We start from the raw sequence: 18,789 nt of genomic DNA, 5'->3' as shown, positions 1-18,789 counted from the left end.
ATTCTTGTTTTCCTTTCCTTTCTGGGGTCTGTCCTCCTTAGTTTTTTGTTCATGTCCCCACAGCTATTGGTACTTTTTCCTTCTCTAATATAATATTTCTTGCCCTCTTTCTCAGATTCCTGATTTTCCTTCTTTCATCCCCTTTTCCAACTGTTTTTTTACCAAACTACACGTTTTTCTTGCCTCCCGGGGTCACTGACACTCCATGACCCACCAGCCTGGGCTTTGCAGGAGCTCTCACTTGTCAGTGACAATGGTCTCATCAGGAGGGAACCCAGCATTACAGGGATCCAGCTGCCCAGCAGCATTTCCAGCCACAGATTTCCCTGTCTTTACTCCTCTCCCAACAACCCCACAACAGCCAGCACCTGCACCCTGATATGTTACTGCTGGCATCATCCTTGTCCAATGAAATAGCATCATTTCTCTGGTCTTATTCCAGGTTTAGCTAATCTAAACCAAACATCAAAACTCCCCCAAATTCCAACCAAGGAAACCTCAGCTCCATGACTATTTCATTAAGAATTATACCTCTGGAAAACGCAGTTAGAAACTACATTGAATTTGTCGTGCTTTGTGGTTACACTGCGTTCCATTGTTTAGAACAAGGCTATGACAGCTTGGCTCTGTTGCACATTTCCATAGCTGCAGGAGACCACATTGTGGCCAAGAGTCCCCACTTGCTGTGATTCCAGCTGCAGGATCTAAGGACAGCATCAAGGATGGTCTGGCAGGGAACAGTAATACCCTTAATTGTATCCATTAATATAGATGGAAAAGAACAAGTGAGCATTTGAGCATTATTTCTTTCTTTCACACCTGAAAAAGAGCTGGTGTGGTCAAGAACACATTTTCTACCCCAGCTGTATACTGTGATTGGTCTAATAAAAACATGTTTCATTTCCCTACAAAAATCACTCTTCTGGGCACATTACAGCCATAAAGGATGCTGTTTTCTATTCCTGGCATCCTTTAAAAGACCAGGGTTTGCTGCTTATATTAGTGAATGCACCAGGCACGTGATACAGCCAAGTGAGCACTGCTGTAGAAGTCTTCACATTATAGTTTTCTAAGCTTGATCCTCCATGCACTTAAATAGATTTTACATAGTACTCCTCAGACACCCCAGCAGCTGCTTCAGGTTTTCACCAGTTTAAGAAGATTAGGACTGGGCCCAACAGCTTGTGCGCCTTCCAACAGCCTACGTGGTGCAGGCACTTTTACCTCAGTGAGCTCATATGTGTGTTTCCAGAGGACAAAGGGTAGGACTGGGATCCACAACTGGGATGTGTGTAAAACTGATGGCTAACTGGGCACTGACTTAAATGGGCAAGCAAACTCAGATGAAACCAGGCAAAACTGGTTTAGGATCTGGTTGTGATGCACATGCCAGCAAGTGGCATTTGGTCCTTTTGGCAGTTCCAGAGACCATGTACAGAGGACGGTTTGGTCAAAAAAGTTGTATTAAAACCAGAACCTTAATGCCACTTATCTTGATCTTCTGTGGGGTTAAGGCTGCTCCTGCCACACACAGCCTCCGAGCTCTTATCCTCCTCCTTTCCTGTTACTGAAACAGCCTAAACATCATGTTTTAGTTATAAAGTGAGTTTAGTGGATGGAAGGGTGGGAGGGGAAGGGGGATTAAATTTACTGCTTCAGTGACTGCAGATCTGAAATAAATCTCTGATTCAATGATAGATCAATAACACCAAGATTGGGTTTAAATTATTAATAAACTATGAGAAACGAGGATAATTATTCTATGAGTCACAGCTCTCTAATGTACTGCACATTTTTTCCCTGAGACATCTGCATTGAAGCACACTCTGACTATCTTTTGGCAGAAAGCTGTAGCCAAGAAGTTAATGCTTTTTATTTTGCTAGCTAAGCATTTCATAAACCCTCACTGGCTGAGAGAGCCTAGTGACAACATTGTGCTTCTCTCACAGAGAAACCCTTAGACCAGGATCCCCTAAAACAGTTAGATATCTAATGTGCCCTTGGTAATCAATGTGATTGATTTGAATCACATATGTGAATGGTCCAGAAAGCCCTCAGATGTCCTTTTGAACCCATATGGCTGGCGATGGAGGAGTTGTGCTACCCTAAAAGGAGATGCTGGCCTTGAAAAGTGACCTTGACCTTGGATGGCTGCAAAGGCCGGTCTTGATGGTGGCATCCTGGAGGGACAACCTCAGGACTGCAGGAGGCAGGGAGGGGAGGAATGGCTTTTGCACACTGCTGGCAGACTGCAGTGACAGCCCCATCAAAACATGTGTGAGCTTCAAGTGAAGTACATTCCCCTTCTCAGGCAAGAAGAGAAGGATCCATTATTCCAAAGAGACCTATTAAAATCAAGGGCCTGAAAACTGGAATATTACTCCGTTCTGGGTTGCAACCATCTCTCTTGACCAAGACAACCCACACTGTCACAGTATGGGCTGGAGATGCTGAGTGCTTCTGGGCATTGTCCCACTTCAGCAGGTGTCAACCCTCAGCTTCGGTGTCGATGCTTAGGGTGGTGACGGAGAGCAAGTCCAACTTCGAGGGGCAGCTCATTGCAAAATCAGCACATCCCTGCTCTTTGACAGAGCGGGCTGGGGTTGTGGGGGCTCTTGATGCTTGTCAGCTGCTGGGGTACCAGCCAAGGTGCTTTGCCTTGGCTTACCAGGAGGGTACCTTACTTAAGAGAAGAGGAACAGAACTCAGGATATTGGTAGAAAAAGGCATTTGTTCATATCAAAACTGCTTCGACTGAGTCAACTGAATGAAAAAGCTTACCTTGTATTCTTTTCTTTTTTTTTTAAATTAAATTGATGCCAAAAACCCACTTATTTTTAAACAGAAACTTAGAGTTCTGAGTACTTGAGATGTTGGACAGGGCTGCTTTAAATGAACTTACTGTCCTCTGCAAATGACTTTAGGTGACCCCACTCCGATGGGTGATACCGCATCCTGCTGCACCCTACACAGTCTGCGGGGGCACCCCTTCTTTACCACAGCACATCCAGCAGCAACTGGGGATTTCCATGCCCTCTGCCACCCTCTCATTTCACCTGAAGTTGTCTGTCAAGGTATGAAATCATTCTGAACTGTGGGAAATGGGGGGAGAGGACACCTCCTCCCAGCCCCCCCAAAGGTATATGATAACACTAAGGAAACCTTAGTATAAAATGAAGCTGTTACTTCCAGGATGGGATGCAGTTGACATGCATGGAACCTACCCAGTGATAGTTCCCCAGGCAACCCTGCAATCCTGGCATATGCTAAGAGAAACCGAATGGAGGATGGAGCTGGCCAAAGGCCCCTTGGCCAGGCTCGGTTACACTCCCTGCAGGAGTAAGAACTTGAGGCACCATGTGCTGATCAACCACACAGCAGCTGGCAGACAAATAAACTAGATCTGTATTTGTAAAAGTAAAGCGAGAGGATTTTACACCCATAGGTAACAAAGTGTGTATGACCTGAGTCACTCAAGCTCCATAGGCATAAAGGTTAAAAGTTCAAACCCGTGCTACTATGGAGAAGCCTGGACAGATACAAGGGCCTCCTACGAGGTCAGGGTGAACAACCACTGACAAACAAAGAACTCTTAGCGGGAGAGGAGGCTTTGTCCCTGTATAGGTAGATTAAGAAACAGAGCTAACGAATCTGTAATCAGGAAAGACTATCCCTGAAGCCCTATACAGCACATGGGCATTGTCAGCATACATCTTGATGTATCGGCAAAACATGACTAGGGTGTCCTTTTGATGGAAATGATGTGACCTTATGCAAACTAACTGAACACTCTGTACACGATGGGAGGGTTCCAGGGAGCTACTAACCTGAATCAAACTGTATAAATATGTGGAATTAGGAAAGGGAAAGCAGAGAAGACTGCACTGTAATTTCTGGGATCAGTCGACGGGCTGAATTTGTCTTCTCCCCATAGGGACACTTATTGGATAAGAAAAGAACTTTATCTTATGCTAAATAAGTAACTCATGCTAGCCGTTTTTAGTTATTATAGTCTGGTTGTGTATCACTCGAAGCTTGCTTTTTACAGACAGTCCCTATCACTGATACTGTTGGTGCATTTCCCTGAACAAGTCAGACAAATTGTCCTCTGATCCTGCATGAGTGTTCAGTGAAGGGTCCCTATAATGGGACCCTGACAGACTGGTTGGGCACAAGGATCTTAGCTTCCCTGGGGGCCTGATGGAGCAAACAGTATGGGCTGTGAAAATCTCCTCCCCCCACACCCGTTTCGCAGGACACTGAACCTACACCATGGAGCAATCAAGGTGTCCAGCTGCTTCTATCTGTGTAAGGCAGGGAGAAATTTTTGATTGCCCTATGATATTCAGAAATAATAATGATAAAACCAAGATGCTGAACAAACTGTGGTTGGAGCCCGGCTTGATCTGGTTCAAGGGAAGGAGTGAAGGGCTTTTGATTTATTTTTTTTTAATTTATTTGCATTATTAATCCAACAAGGCCTTTACACATCACTGCTTTTTTATTAGTTACCTATGAATTATAAAGGATTCTGGGCACAGCACACACAAATTAATGTATTCATGGATGGAAACTTTTGAGGAGTAGGGGGAGCAGTGATGCTCTGGTGCTTCCATCATGTGTTTGCTCTCCCAGCTCTGCTGAGGTAGTGAAACACCATCATCATCACCTTACATGTGAGGAGCAGAGCCTAGTAAAAGCCCATGTGCAGGTTAAGTGGGACAGGTAGCGAACCCAAAGTCATGGACGCCCCTGTTGCTGGGACCAGGAGGTTGGTGGGTGACTTAGGTTGCTCCACAGGTCAAGCTGGTGTTTGCTCAAGGACAGAATGTGCTCAGACCAAGCAACCTGCCTGACCATGAGGGGCCTGGGTGCAGCCCCAGCGATGCATGGGCAGATGGCTGCACCTCAAATCATGGCTGGTCCCTGAAGGACAGCTCTGTGAGGAGCTGGGCTGTTGGGTTTCCTCCAGTTCCCACTGCAGCAGCTCTGCATCTCAAGGGAAGGCACAAACCTCTCAGATGGGTTGGAAATTCTTGTTTTTCCTGAATTTATGCAGTGATTTTCTGTTAGCCTGGAAACAATAAGGCCAATTCCCCTTGATACCACAACAGAGGTTTTACCTCAGACCATAACGCTTTGGGGAAGAAATAAAGCCTGCACTCTTTCAGGCTGCAAGTTATGAATTTATAACCCTATCATGAAGAAAAACCTTTCTGCATGTTCATGTAGCAATACAACAGCCTTCTCTTAAGCAGCTGCTTATATCCATTTCCCTTAGTGCCAAGCGTGTTACCTGTGATAACATCTTTAAGGCAAAAGCCAAAACAACCTTCAAATATTCATATTTGGAATGCTATCAATGAACCGAGTGCCACTCAAAGTACACTGCAGAAGAACTTGGCCTTTATTCATCTCTTGAGCAAGTGTGTCTTCTCTTGAGCAAATTCTCTTCTCTTTTCTCCCCATCTTTCTGTAAGGAAGACCAGGTATTGTTTAACATTTGTATCGGACAGCTGAAAGGAGTGAGCTATGTCCCCGGACCATGTAGATCCACATTGCTGCAGCAGCATTGGTAGTGTGAAAGGGGGTATTAGACTGATTTACTGTGACCTGGGAATCAGACCTCCCTTTCCCCTACAGCTGGAACAGCAGCCTGCAGAATAAAAATCATACATCGCAGCAGCCTCTAAAGATGCTGCATCTGACTAACAGCAACAGAAAATAATAAAAATGCCCTCTGCAGAGGCCAGCAGCATCTCTTTTAATGTAGAAAATGTTGAGGGTCCCAAAGACAACCGCTTAGACAGACATTACTTCCAGTTTATTAATAGCAAGGGCACAGTGGCAGCTGACAGGCTGTGGATGTCTCAGGCATACTGTAAATCTCCAGTTGTTAGGTGTTCCTGCTGCTCGCCCACGTATGGCATAAATACAGCCTAACATGACTGAATTATATAGAAAAATGTTACCAATTACTCTCCTTACTTGGATTCCTTCGGCTTAAAGCCAGTGGGCTGCGCTGAGGGGGGATCTGAAGCTGATGCTGGAGCGGAGGACAAAGCTTTCTTTAAAAAATAATAATAAGAAAGATCCTCTTTTTGCGCAGAACAGTAGGATTTTTCCCTTGCCCTAAGATTTCTTGCCATTTCATTATTTTGTATTTCAGATAAAGCCTTCCCACTTTAACGAGGAACATTTTTCCCCATCGGTTTTAATGGTATAATAAATTGCGTGCAAGCAAAGAAAAAGCTCCCAAAAAAAAGGATCCGTAAAAAAGTTGCAGGAGACCGAGGCAGGCTTTGCAGGCGGAGAGACAAGAGTTACAAGCTAATTTACTTTGCTATTCTGTTCAGGTTTCATCTGTAAGCAGCCTGGGTCTCCTGCCTTTACTGGCTCTTTGGGAGGCCATATTCCCATGGGTGTTTCACCTTCTCTGCTCATGCTGGTGCAGCTGCACAGGGGCAATGGAGGGTAGCGAACTGAGGCTGCCCCTCTGTGGGAAGGTCATGATGCTACAAGAACAGGGAGGACACTGGTAATTTTTGCCTGAACACCTCATACAGGCAGTTAGAATCATAGAATCATAGTTGAAGTGCCCTGAGTGGTTTGCTGTCAGAGCAGAACCCTTCTCCTCCAGGTTTGCATTAATTCAGTAGCCACAGGCTGCATGTTTCCCTCTGCATGCAGAGCACAGCAGACCTGGGGGCTGTTACAGCCCCCATCTCCTAGGTTAATTGTACATATCAACTCAGCTGAAATGCTCTATCAAATAATGCACTTATGTAGCCTACCTTAGTGCCTACATCCCAAGAGGTGTTATTTCCAAGAGTTCAGAGAGGACACAGGGAGAGATTTAGGGCAGGCATATGTAGAAGGTGGTGGGAGAGAGGAAAGGCATCTGTGGGCATGTAGAGGTCTAGGGAAAGAGGGTGGACATGGAGACATTTGGGGAGGCAGTAGGGTTGCAAAGGAGATGAGGGGAAAGAAAATGTAGAAGAGTAGGAGGCAAGGAAAATAGAAGAGGCATGGCTGTGACAGGGAGCAGGGAGCCAGAGAAAACATTGAAATGAAGGTTACTGCTCAGATTGCATGAACCAATCTTACGAAAGACAAAACACTATGAAAAGAGATTGCAAAAGGCCAGAGAGGGCCCGTGAATCACTGTAGTGTACAAATTCTTGAAGATGTATTAACTGTTTACTCTAGGCTCCTGAAGAGGCATTCCCATATTTGATTTTCCTTGGTAAATCTACTTGTGTCTAAATACTAGCCCTCTACTAAAACAGGCTGAAAGAAACTTCATGTTTCATCTGAATTTTAAATTGCAATGTGGAAATCAAACAAGCTGTCCGGGATAACGCTGAGACAGGTTTCTGCATGCATTTGCTTCCAGTCACTTGTAGCTGTTTCAGATGCTCAGCCTCTTGCCAGGGCATATTTGTCCTCAAGGATGCAGCTCACATGTATGCCTGCTAAGAATACTTGATTTCCAAGTGGAAAGCTCTTAAAAATAAATCTTACATGTGCAAAAGAGTCGATTTTCCTCATTCTTTGGAGCTGGCAAATTTGCATTGAGAAAAATGCAAAAGTGAGCAGAAAACATTTCTGATGGCCAGTCCCAAGGAGGACCAATGCATGAATTCTCTAGGAAACAGGTAACTCTTTACTTCAGGGATCAGCCTGGTTCTTTCACACTGGCTGTGCATTTCTTGCTGTGCCAAGGTGGGCTATGCTGGGGGCTCTGCTGTGTCAGGTGGAATGCGTGCTCACAGCATGATCAAAGAAGAAATAGGGAAAAAGTCCAATCTTTCCTCTGGAAGCCTGATTTCTACTTAGGAGAGAGACAAGTTGTCCGTCTTGGGACCCAGTCTGAAATCCAATCTCTGTTGCAGAAAGCCAGACTCTCCCTATGCAGAGAAACAGCTACTGTTCCCCATGACTGCTGTGTGATCCCTTTCTAATGGCTTTTGATGGGTCCACTTGTCCCTTCCTCACCCACTCAGGGGGATGGCTGTGACCCTGTCCTCCATACAGCCACAAATCACATCCTGGCTTGCAAACAGAGGAGATGGGCTATGTCACCACAGGAAGCCAGAAATAAAATAAAACAAATTCTTGCCATCCTTAAAAAAGTCATCCCCCCACAACATGATTTAGAGGGTTTTCCTCTCCATGGATTAACTACATTTTTGTCCCTCCTATCTGCCTCCTGTATTACTTACTGAGCTATAAAATATTGTTAAAAGCAGGTTGTATATAAATATATATATATAAAATGTAAACATATCTTGAGATATTTAATAAGAGACATAATCATCTAATATTAATTTGCTGGCATTTACACGACCAGAGCAACTCGGATCCAGACAAAACTAAATCTTTGCACTCTGAACACCTCAGAAAGTCAGAAATGCTGCCTAAAACGGAGGGGCTGTCCAGGCTTCACTCTGCTTCTGTTTAAATTACCGGTAAAATCCCATTTTTTCTAAACCAGCACCTTGCATTTGTGCTGAGCTCTCTCCATGGTTGGGATTCAGGCCTGGTGCTCCTTGAAACTCACTATTTTTGCCCAAAACATGGTACAAAACAGCCCAGCTGCCCACAGGACTGCAGCACTTGCTGGCAGGCAGGGAAGGGCAGGCACATGCTTTTCCTCAAAATCCATCACCATTTTAGGTGCCCAGGCATGGCACTCGTATGTAACCATATGCAAACAGAAATGTGTAGAAGAGATCAAGTACAGGCATCTTATTGTCTCCCCTTCCCTCTAATAGATTGCTGAAAAATACCTGCTAGCAGCTTATTTTTCTTTGAAAAGTCTCCATAGGTCTTCCAGGAGACTTCTTCCCTCTGTTCTGCAGAGAAAGACGAGGAGGCTCCTTCAGACTCTGCATCCCAGACAACCTCTGTGCTGGTTTTCCTAGCTGACTCTTTGTTCAAGCATGCAAGATTAGTCTGCTTAATGTAATCTTGTATTCTCTGCTTAGTGAAGGCCTCTTTAGAAGCAGTGTACTCCGTTTCCAGCCTTTTCATATTTTTCACTGTGAGAACAGAGCTGGAATCTGATGACCCAGTCCCATGGGGAAATATTTTTGGCTGGTACTGGTTACCGCCAGACCATGACAGCTTGCGTCCATTAAACATATCTGCAATGCATTAAGGAGATGAGAATCTTCAGCAACAGGCAAAGTCAATTCCTTGTTCTGGTAACAAAGAAAGAAAGGAAAATCCCATTAGTCATTTACTCCTGACGGGCATATTGATTGATGTAGTTAAAATGTTCACACTAACATAACCTTATTAGATTGAAAATCACTTTCTTTTCAAGAGGATCTACTAGGCTTCAATTCAACAAAGCACTTAAACAAATACCTGGTATCAAAGGCATACCCAAGTCCCATTGGTGAGATTTTCTTAAATAGGTTCCACCTAACACTTAAATGCCAAAGCTTAAAATAGCGACAAAGGACAGCATAATGCCTGTTTGTGTTCAGATAGGCCCAAAGTTGAGCAACCAAATACCTTACATTGTAACACCCAATAGTCCCTCTTCTCCACTAAGGCTGTCTGAAGATTGCATCAGTGATTTCGTTATTAACCCAGTTTACTTTGGCTATAAAATGCTGTACAGCTGAAACTTACTGTATGCAGGCTGAAACAAGCACTTTATATTCATTTCTAGTACTCAGACAAATTATTTTGGACATTTTATGCTACATGCTGATGAGGAGAAAAATAAAAATGTACAGTGGAATCTGTCTAATTGGACCTGCTGGTGTCCATCTGACCATGTCAATTAAATAAAGACAAACAAAGAGGAGCTCTCAAAGGACTCGCAGTGAATAAACCCAGGGTAAATACCGCATGTTTTTTCTTATTGCATTATTCTGTATAGTGGTGTGTCTGAAACATAAACTAGCCATAAAAAGCAGCTCGCCCTCCTGTTTGCAATATCTAGTTAATTGTGTCTGTATCTTCCCTTCATCCACTCAGCCTGTTTAATGTCAAAAGAGAAAGGAGGGAAAAGTAATAAGGTTAGTTTGACAGAACTAGAGCTTCACAACCTCCTCTTCCCCTGTGCACCTCTGCCTGCCAATTCCCATTGGGCTTGATGCTCCTCTGCTCTGACCACAGAGACAGCTCTTCACAGGTGTTTTACCGATGCAGGAGGCCCAAAACCTTTCAGTGCTCTGGTTGCCAGCTTTGGGGCACCCATGGATCACCTCCAGTCTATGTAGTTGTCTCTGTCCACACAGTCAGAGTGGTGTCTGCCAGCTGTCAGAGTCATGGACATGCACACAAGTGAGCACCACAGATGAGCAGGGGACCACTCCATGGGACATGCTCCTCACCCCTTGGATGGGCTTCCCCAGTGCTACAATTTCTGAGTAGCAAAAAACCAAGCAGGAGCAGCACAGCACCATCCATGGTGAAGATGCTGACAAGGTGAGGACCCAGCCAGCACTGTTTCTGTGGTACTCTGGCAATGGTCATCTCTTTTGACTTGTTGTGTACTAAGCACCATAGGTCTGAGACAAGGTGGCTAGTGAGTTTTAATCCACAAGTCTGACCTAGTTTATTTTCTTAATACAAGTGCCTGACAGCATGAACTCAAATGCTACAGAGAAGCACATGTATAGGGTATCAATACCTCTCTCTGTCAATCAAACTTCTACATCTCATTAAAAGAAATCACTGAGCTGGTCTGGTAAAAGCCATATTCCCTAACTCTGTGTTAATTCACATTAAGGACTATCTTTAATTCTTGTCTTATGCTTTTCTCAGGGTAAGTTTTTTCAGTTCTCTGGAACTTTTCTTTTGACCCAGGACTTGTGAAAACCAATACCAATGATCTGGAGAGATCCTAAAGGTTTCTCTTTTACTACTCTTTGGTCTGGGCTAGCTATCTGCATCTGATTTTAAAGCACTTAGCTTTACCAGTCGCAGTCTAACACTGCATCTTTTGTTGCTGGGGCAGAAAGTATCTCATTATCATGTAATCTAATTGTGTTGCTTGATTATTATCTCTGTGGAGAACTAGCTTTGGAAAAGTTTGTCATTTCTGCCTTTCATGAACAATTCTGTCATTTCTCTTGTAACAAATTAATGTTAAGATTCCTTTGCTTCTTCATCATACTTTGAATGACATACTTTGAATGACACCACCATACTTCAATGAAATCTCTGATGTCATTAACTCTACTCATGGTTGTACTGCTGTCCTTTTGCAAAATCAGGTCAGCTAGATCATGTGCATTGAGGCTTTGTCTGGTCAGATTTTAAATCTCTCCACAGACTGAGATCCTACAGCATTTAACAACCCTCATGCTGAAAATAGTTTTGTTAATATTTAATTGGTACTTCCCATACTCCAGTATGTGTCAGTTGCTCCTTATCCCCGTGTAGTGCAGCTCCGAGAAGAGTCTCAGCCTCTCATTTGTCAGCTACAGGCAGCAATGAGATGTATGTGAGCATTTTCTCCTCCAGGCTGAAGAGTCCTGGCTTTCTCAGCCTCCTCTTATGCATATAGACTCCAATCTCTACATGTCTTGATGACGCTTTGCTCCAGTACACCCATGTATCTCATAATGGGGTGCCCCAAAATAGACACGTCACTGCAGATGTGCCTCAGCAGTGCTAAACAAAGTGTAATAATCATATCCCTCCCGCTTGGGTTTGGAAGTCAAGTCTCACCCAGAAGTTTTGGTCACTGCTTCCTCTAATCAAGGGCTGCATTCATCTCCCCGCTTTGAAGTCTTGTAACTGTAATTTGCTTTGGATCACAACACATGGATATAGGCAAGCTCAGAGACTGCTCTGGGTCAAGTCAGTGCCATTTTCACAACATCTGCATGTCGGGGGCCGTCCTGGCCCCCCGTCTGTGCCTGGGACTTCTCTTCATCTCTGCATGTCTCCTTCATGCTGCATTTCACCTAGGTAAGTCGCCGTGCACCATCACTGCTTAAAACTGGCTGCTACCCTTGAACTTTTAATAAATGTTTGAAGGACCTTTTATGGTGTATTCTGAATAAGGCTTTTGAAAACTTTTCTCTTGCAAAAATAAGGGATTTGAATTAATAAAAGCACGACTGAAATGAGCACTTTTCAAACCCAGCAGAAGCATGCGAGTTGTGAACATGCAGGCTTAGCTCACCTGCCTGGTTCTGTGCAACAGCAGCACCAGTGCCTAGGGCAAGAACTCATCCTTAATGTACAACTTGTCTAGGTTGCCTGATCACCCTTCCTATCCTTGACTTACCACTTCTCTTCCTGTAGTGGAGAGTTATTTCAAACAGACCTTTCCAGGCCAAGTTGAACGGGGCTTTGAGCAACCTGGTGTAGTGGGAGGTGTGTGTCTCTGCCTGTGGCAGGTGGGTTGGAACTTGATGAACTTTAAGGTCCGTTCCAACTCACATCATTCTGTGATTCTCCCTGTGCCACTCTACACAAAACCACATAGCTGACCTTACAGAAATCATGTATCAGGTGGGTAAAGCCTTCAGGACACACAGCTTCTGGCTCTGTGCTTGTACCTTGCCTTCCAGGCTGAGCCATCATGCTCATCAGGACAGTCCTACTGAGCAATATGAATGACAGTAGCTTTTATAGGACCTTCTCTTGGCACTGAATACATCAAGACTACACAAGTCCTGGATGAGCAGTTTCCCCACAGTCTGAAATGCAGTGCTTGAATGTTCATGTTGAACTTTTCCAGGAAAATGAAGAGGATCAGATGAAGTGTTTTACTGAATTCTAAATATGGGGATTTTTTTTGCTTGCATGATTGCTTTCATCAAAAGAATACTCAAAACAAAAAACTTGTGGCAAATTAGAGGGATGAAATGCCACTTTGAAAGTGCCAGAATTAAAGATTTTTGCTTTGGAAGTGTGCCTCCCCCTCTCCATCATGAGCCATTCTGGGATTTTGATATCCAAGCATCACATTTGTCACTTGGCCTGATACATATTCCATCACAAAGCCCAATCTTTTTTCTGCAAAATGCAAATAAACATTTTGCTAATCTGGCCAGATAGGATTGCCACACAAAGAAGAGTGCTCTTGCTTTTGTAAGCTGGGGAGTAGTATTAAATAGAAAAATCAGTCACATCAAAATGACAGGCTTAAAAATCTAACAGATAATGGTAAGCAGCCCATTACAATGTTACAGGAGATTGTCCACTAAGTATTCACAAACACATCTGTAGCACAATGGCACATCTTCTCCAAAGCCATATCTGGCCCTGACATCAGAGCTCCCCATAAAAAGCAAGTGCATTCAAAGCAACATTTATTGGCTATTTCATCTGAAGCTTCACTTTCTCTGTAGCTCTTCTGTTCTCATAATAATATGCTGAAATCTACTCAGAATATTTTAATCTTATAGAAATAAAACACAGCTGAAGTAGTTGGAAGGCGAAGGGTTCATGAGGCAATTTCCTCTGATTCATTGGGAGACAAAGATAGAGCAATGACTGTGTTTGTGTTAATAACAGTGGAATTGCCGTTACCTCCATATTTCTTTGGCTGTTGCTGTCATGTCCCATCTCATAACCCCCCTGCTCTCAGCCATGGCCAGGGTGGATGTGTCCATGGGAGGTCATAGCAGGACCTTCTGTCGTCTCCATTCTGGGGCACTGCCCTGAGCTCAATGATGCTCTCTAACTGAGATGCCTGGCCCCATTTGGGTATTTCCATCACAGCTGCCAGCTTCACTATCGAAACCTCATTTTCCCTACTCTGAGCAATCCCATCATCCCCCATTAAAAATCAATCTGAATTCACCATTTCTATGACCATGGCCCTTGGGTTGGAACACCTGCTGGGTGCAAGGAATCCCAGGAAAACATTGTGAAGCTGAGAGCTACTTGTGGGACCCAGTATCCCAGGCAGCTCCAATGGGTGCTGCAAACACATGGCTAGAGGTGACACCTTCCCATGGGATCATCCCAGGGGAAATGTTATTGTTTGCACAGCTTTGGCTCCCCAGGCAGCAGCAAAAGGCAGAGAGTGCAGTGCCATCAAATGAGGATTAAACTCCATGCTGTACCACAAAATGTCAGGGAAATTAATTCCAGTCATAGGCTGCTTGTACATATCCCAAAAGGTAGAGGAGTGCTATGTACACAAGGTTAGAGAGACTTTCATACATAGACATTGCAGGGGAATTTCCACAGCACAGTGGGTCTGGTGGGAAAACTATGTAAATGTGAGTTTAGTCAGCCTCTGCTTTCCTTTGCTGTCTTCAAGATATTTGTGCTTGTAGGGGGTATCTTTTCCTCTAAGCAATGCCTGTTTGATCCTACAGGAATGATAATGTCTGGCTCTATAGCCCAATGCAACAAACGGCATCTGACGGTGCCTCTGCTTTGTCTATCTTTATGACTTTGTGGTAGGACTTTACAATGTAATAGCTGATCTCAGGCGCTGCCAGACCCACAGCCCAGGAGGGACTGTGGGCCCCACTGAAGGGACTCTGTTGCTGCAGTCTCCCTGTTTTGTTGGAGCAAAGGGGCTTGCTGGCACAATTAGTGCTGTTGATGTGCAGAGCTACAGCTTAATAACACTCACCAAGGGCACGCTGTGGTTGTGGGAGTCTACACTTCCTTCAGTGTTAAAGAAGCAGCTGTATGTGTGTGTATATGCATCTATTTACAGATCCAAGGAGAGCAGCTGACTACGTTCCTAATAGTGTGCACACACGCCTATTATTATTATGCACATATACTTTTAATATGTAATATAATACAATGTAATATTACATATATATAAACATTTATAGCCTTTAATTGCAGAATGAGGCCATTAAAAGCAAGCAAATTTTTTCACCTATTTCTGCCGTTGCAGTTGTGTCCAGACTAGATCTCCAGATTCCAAGTTATAACCACTAGTTTTGTATATAGAACAGTCTCCTAAAATAACTATTTGTGCACTTTGTACTTTCAAAGACATTTGGAAAGCAATTGCTTGCCGTAAATCACACAGAAGACTCTTGAGTGGTCTCCTGTTGTGCAGCCCTTACGCCTTATTACATCCTACCATTCCTGTAAGAAGTGGCAGAGCCAGTAATACTCATCTCAGCAGTGTATTTCAGTTGGAAGTGCTGCATTAAAAAGTCTGGATCTCACCATAGTGGTGACATCGGCTCCAACCAAGGGGCTGCTTACCTCTCTGTAACCCGCAGTGGCCATTAACAGACTTATAGGAAATAAATATACGGCATATATGCGATGATCTAGGTCCTGGTGAATTCACTCAGCCTCAAGGTTATAAAGACCGTGCTACTTCTGCAGGTGCAGGGGTGAGATTCTTCTGCTTGCAGCCACTAACGCTCAAATTAAGAGTTTTAAACATTTATTCTGTTAAATCAGTAACTTCTACTATTCCTTTGCATTTGTAATATAGAGGCATAAACAGCTTAGGAGGGGCATGCAGAATCATACTCCCAGCCTCTACCGCTGGGATTTTAAAATAAACCTGATTTTAGCAGGTGCCGTTTCCTGGGCCACAGAGCATACAGCACTCATGCTGTACACACAGCTGAGGAGCTACAGTGCATGAATATGCTTCAGAAAGCCTGGCTCTTCAACAGGATAGCAATTACACGACACAGTAAAATGAAGCAGCTCCAGCTGTAAATCATGGTTATTAGTGTATGTTCTGGGATTTGTGTCATGAGAGACAAGTACTAAACTGAAGTTAGATTGTCTGAAAGCACAGAAATCCCTGATTAACACTGCCAGTGCTTCCAGCTCTTTCAAGCTCTGGAAGGCAAAAAGACTCATCTGACAGTGCCGACAGAGATTTACTGGGTTTGGCTCAGGGTAACAAAACTGAAGTTACTGCTGTTGTGGCTTTGATTTCTAACACTGCAGCAAACTGCAGGTAGAAACATTCTGTGCTCATTTCGGCACACAGGACCTGATCCTCTCAACCCCCCCTCTGCTGTCTTTCAGCAGCAGAGTCCCTGCTGCTTCACATTGCACAGAAAGAAGCCCATGCACTGCTGCCTTTCACCCTGCCCTCTGCAGAAGTCAAACGTTTTAGTAGAGATCAAAATAGCACTTCTTACAGGTGGCAAATAATGCATAAGTGATCCTTTAGCCCCTAAACACAGAGCTAAAGGTAGTAGTCAGGATGCATCCAATGAAACACCAGTGGTGTAAATTTGCAGCAATACTGAGTAAATAAAGTTACTGCAGGCTTGGAGCAGAATAAATCACAAAACCGCAGGCAGTTGTGCTGAGAAAGAGCTGAGAAGCTCTTTGATGTCTCCTCCTTCCCTTGGCAGAACAAACTGCAGTTACGCTGTCCAACTGAGCCTCTTCTTTATGCTATGCTTTCTAAAGTGTGCAACTAGATACATAAACGTTGTGGAAAGTCTCAGGAAATGACACATATATTCATGAAACTGCCTAGTAAACTACAAATTCTGAAGTAGAAATTTACGAAGGTGTAATTTGATAAAAATAATGAAAAGGGATAAATGAATATGAACATTGTTTATGAAGAGAAAACAGAGACTGGGAAAGAAGCCAAGAGCCAGTGGTGTCAGCACTGACCCTGTTGAGGCACAATCCTACCAAATTCCCTGAAATCCATTTGTCCACATGCTATCCATTGGTACTTTGGCAAGAGGCAGCCTGCAAGGCTGCGATGTCCCCAGATGCCATTTGTAGGGTCTGTCAGACTGAGGGTCGGGACGGGGAAGAGGAGGCACTGACTCAGCTCTCACCAGGACTCAGCAGATTTTGGAGAAAATATCTATCTTCTTTTTAATTTTTAATTCCTTTTTTTTTAGTTAAGGTATCACAGAATTATCACAGAATGGTTTGGGTTGGAAGGGACCTGAAAGATCATCCAGCTCCACCTGTCTGCCACAGGCAGGGACACCTTCCAGTACACCAGGTTGCCCAAAGCCCTGTCCAATCTGCCCCATCTAGGATGGGGCAGCCACAGCTTCTCTGGGGAACCTGTTCCTGTGCCTCAACACTCTCACAGTAAAGACCTTCTTAATGTCTAATCTAAATCTCCCCTCTCTCAGTTTAAAGCTATTTTTCAGTTTAGCGCCATTCCCCCTTGTCCTGTCTCTACATGCCCTGGTATGTCATACTGTGGTCTGGCTAGCAGCTTCTCCCACATTTCAAGGAAGTCTGACTTAAGGGAGGTCTGGGGAGGTCAGCCCTGTATCTCCCCCCTTCCCAGCACTCACCCTTGTGTTTCCACCACTGCCTGCTGCCAGGAAGGGGACAGCCCTTGGGGCACCCTGAAACTTCCTCCTTCTCCCTCCATAACCCCCTTAATGTGCCAAGGTTTTTCATGCAGGAGTTTGCTTTTCATCTCACAGGTGAAAGGGAAAACAGGAAAGGAAAAGCAACAAGTAAACATGAGGGTAAATGGTAACGCATCGTCTGACACTCACAGCAGGGCCACAGAAAAGCTTCCTCTCTGTAAAACCCTGGACATCGCAGGCATTCCAGGACAGGCTTACCTCTCTGGGCAGGAGAATCCAGGAGAGCAGGAGAGGACCCTTTTACGAGGGGCAGACAGAGACCTGCTGCCAGGGAGGTGCCTAGGACACCCTCTTGGTCCTCAGTGGCCCTGAGTGTTGGTGGAACGTTTCCCCTTCCTGTTCCATTGTCACATTGTCCTCCTTTTAGGGCCAGCTGCTGATGTCATGGTTCCCAGGCTGTAACAATAGGGAAGGCAGGGAGATGGGTGCTGCTGCCAGCTTGCCATCCTTCCTGGAAATTTCAGCAGGGCTGTGGGAGCCTGGTGCAGGACTGGGGGATGGAGGGAGCAGGGACTTGCTGTGGTGGAGGATGTGCAAGGCAAAGTCCAGAGAAGTCAGGACTGCCTGGCTTGCTGGGAGTGGAATGCTGACCTGAGAGCTCATCACAGGGAAGGATTGGTACTGCAGTACCTGAGGCATCTTGCCCAGGCAAGCCCTGAGAGGAGACAGGAGAATTTCCTTTCTGTGTTTCCCCTCAGGGAGATCCTGGTTCTCTCATGCTTGGACCCATCCATCTTCATGGTGGGCAGTTTCTACTCAAGGGCTCCCTTGCTGTTGTTTTTTTGCTGTGAGCTGCACCCTGAACCTTCTCTGGCATGAGCTGTCCCCACGATCCCCAGCACACCATCATGCTCACTCCACGAGGCTGCCAGAGTGAATTAGTGACCCCGCTGTCTTCAAAAAGGGCTCTCCAGCTTGGTGGGTTTAGGCCTTTTATATATATACCTTTTTACCCTCCATCCAGGGGCGAAATTAGGTTGCTTCTTATTCTGGCAGCTGAGTATCTGAGCTGAAAGGCCTTGGGATCCTACGGAAGTTGCAAATGCCAATGACTCAGGCAAAACCTGCCTTTTCCTTTCATTCAGAGATTTCTTGGAAGGAAACCAGGTTTAAAGTGAGTGCTTGTTTAAGTACAGCTGTGCGATGTACCGGTGTCATCTGGAAGTCATGACTGCATCTCTGCTGCCTCCAGCTGTGTTCTACTCTTTGCAACCAGTTCTTTTGAACCCTTCCATCAGATTCTGCAGCATATTTTGCACACTGGTGACTGTGCTCATGGTGGGGCTGGGGTATGACCTTACAAAATACATGAAGAGGAATTCACCTTGTGCTCAGTGGTGGTGTCTTGGTGTTGGTTTTTGTTTTAAGGGAACAAATGACAACAGGTGAAGCAAAAAACCCCATGACCAGGTCAGCAGCTGTTGCTGCAGAGTGCTTTACATGCCCTTCAGCTCCATGATGCAGCCTGGTTTTCCTCCTTTGCAGGGCCAGCGGT

At 44.7% G+C, this 18,789-nt stretch overlaps 1 protein-coding gene across 1 annotated transcript in view; it reads right to left on the bottom strand.

Annotated features, from left to right (window-relative positions):
• The window catches only part of ERICH6B (glutamate rich 6B), a 29,971-nt gene extending 12,348 nt beyond the window's left edge, over window positions 1–17,623 (bottom strand). Inside the window, 3 exon segments of the mRNA XM_062607406.1 lie at window positions 5,989–6,046; window positions 8,793–9,206; window positions 17,493–17,623. Of these exon segments, the coding sequence (XP_062463390.1) occupies window positions 5,989–6,046; window positions 8,793–9,147 (413 nt within the window). The 5' untranslated portion in view covers window positions 9,148–9,206; window positions 17,493–17,623.
• Between the last annotated feature and the right edge of the window lie 1,166 nt (window positions 17,624–18,789).

Source organism: Pezoporus occidentalis, unplaced genomic scaffold (assembly GCF_034315485.1).
Source record: "Pezoporus occidentalis ecotype Australia unplaced genomic scaffold, CSIRO_AGI_Poc_V1 ctg122, whole genome shotgun sequence".
NCBI lineage: Eukaryota > Metazoa > Chordata > Aves > Psittaciformes > Psittacidae > Pezoporus > Pezoporus occidentalis.
This window is presented reverse-complemented; position numbering and strand designations above follow the sequence as displayed.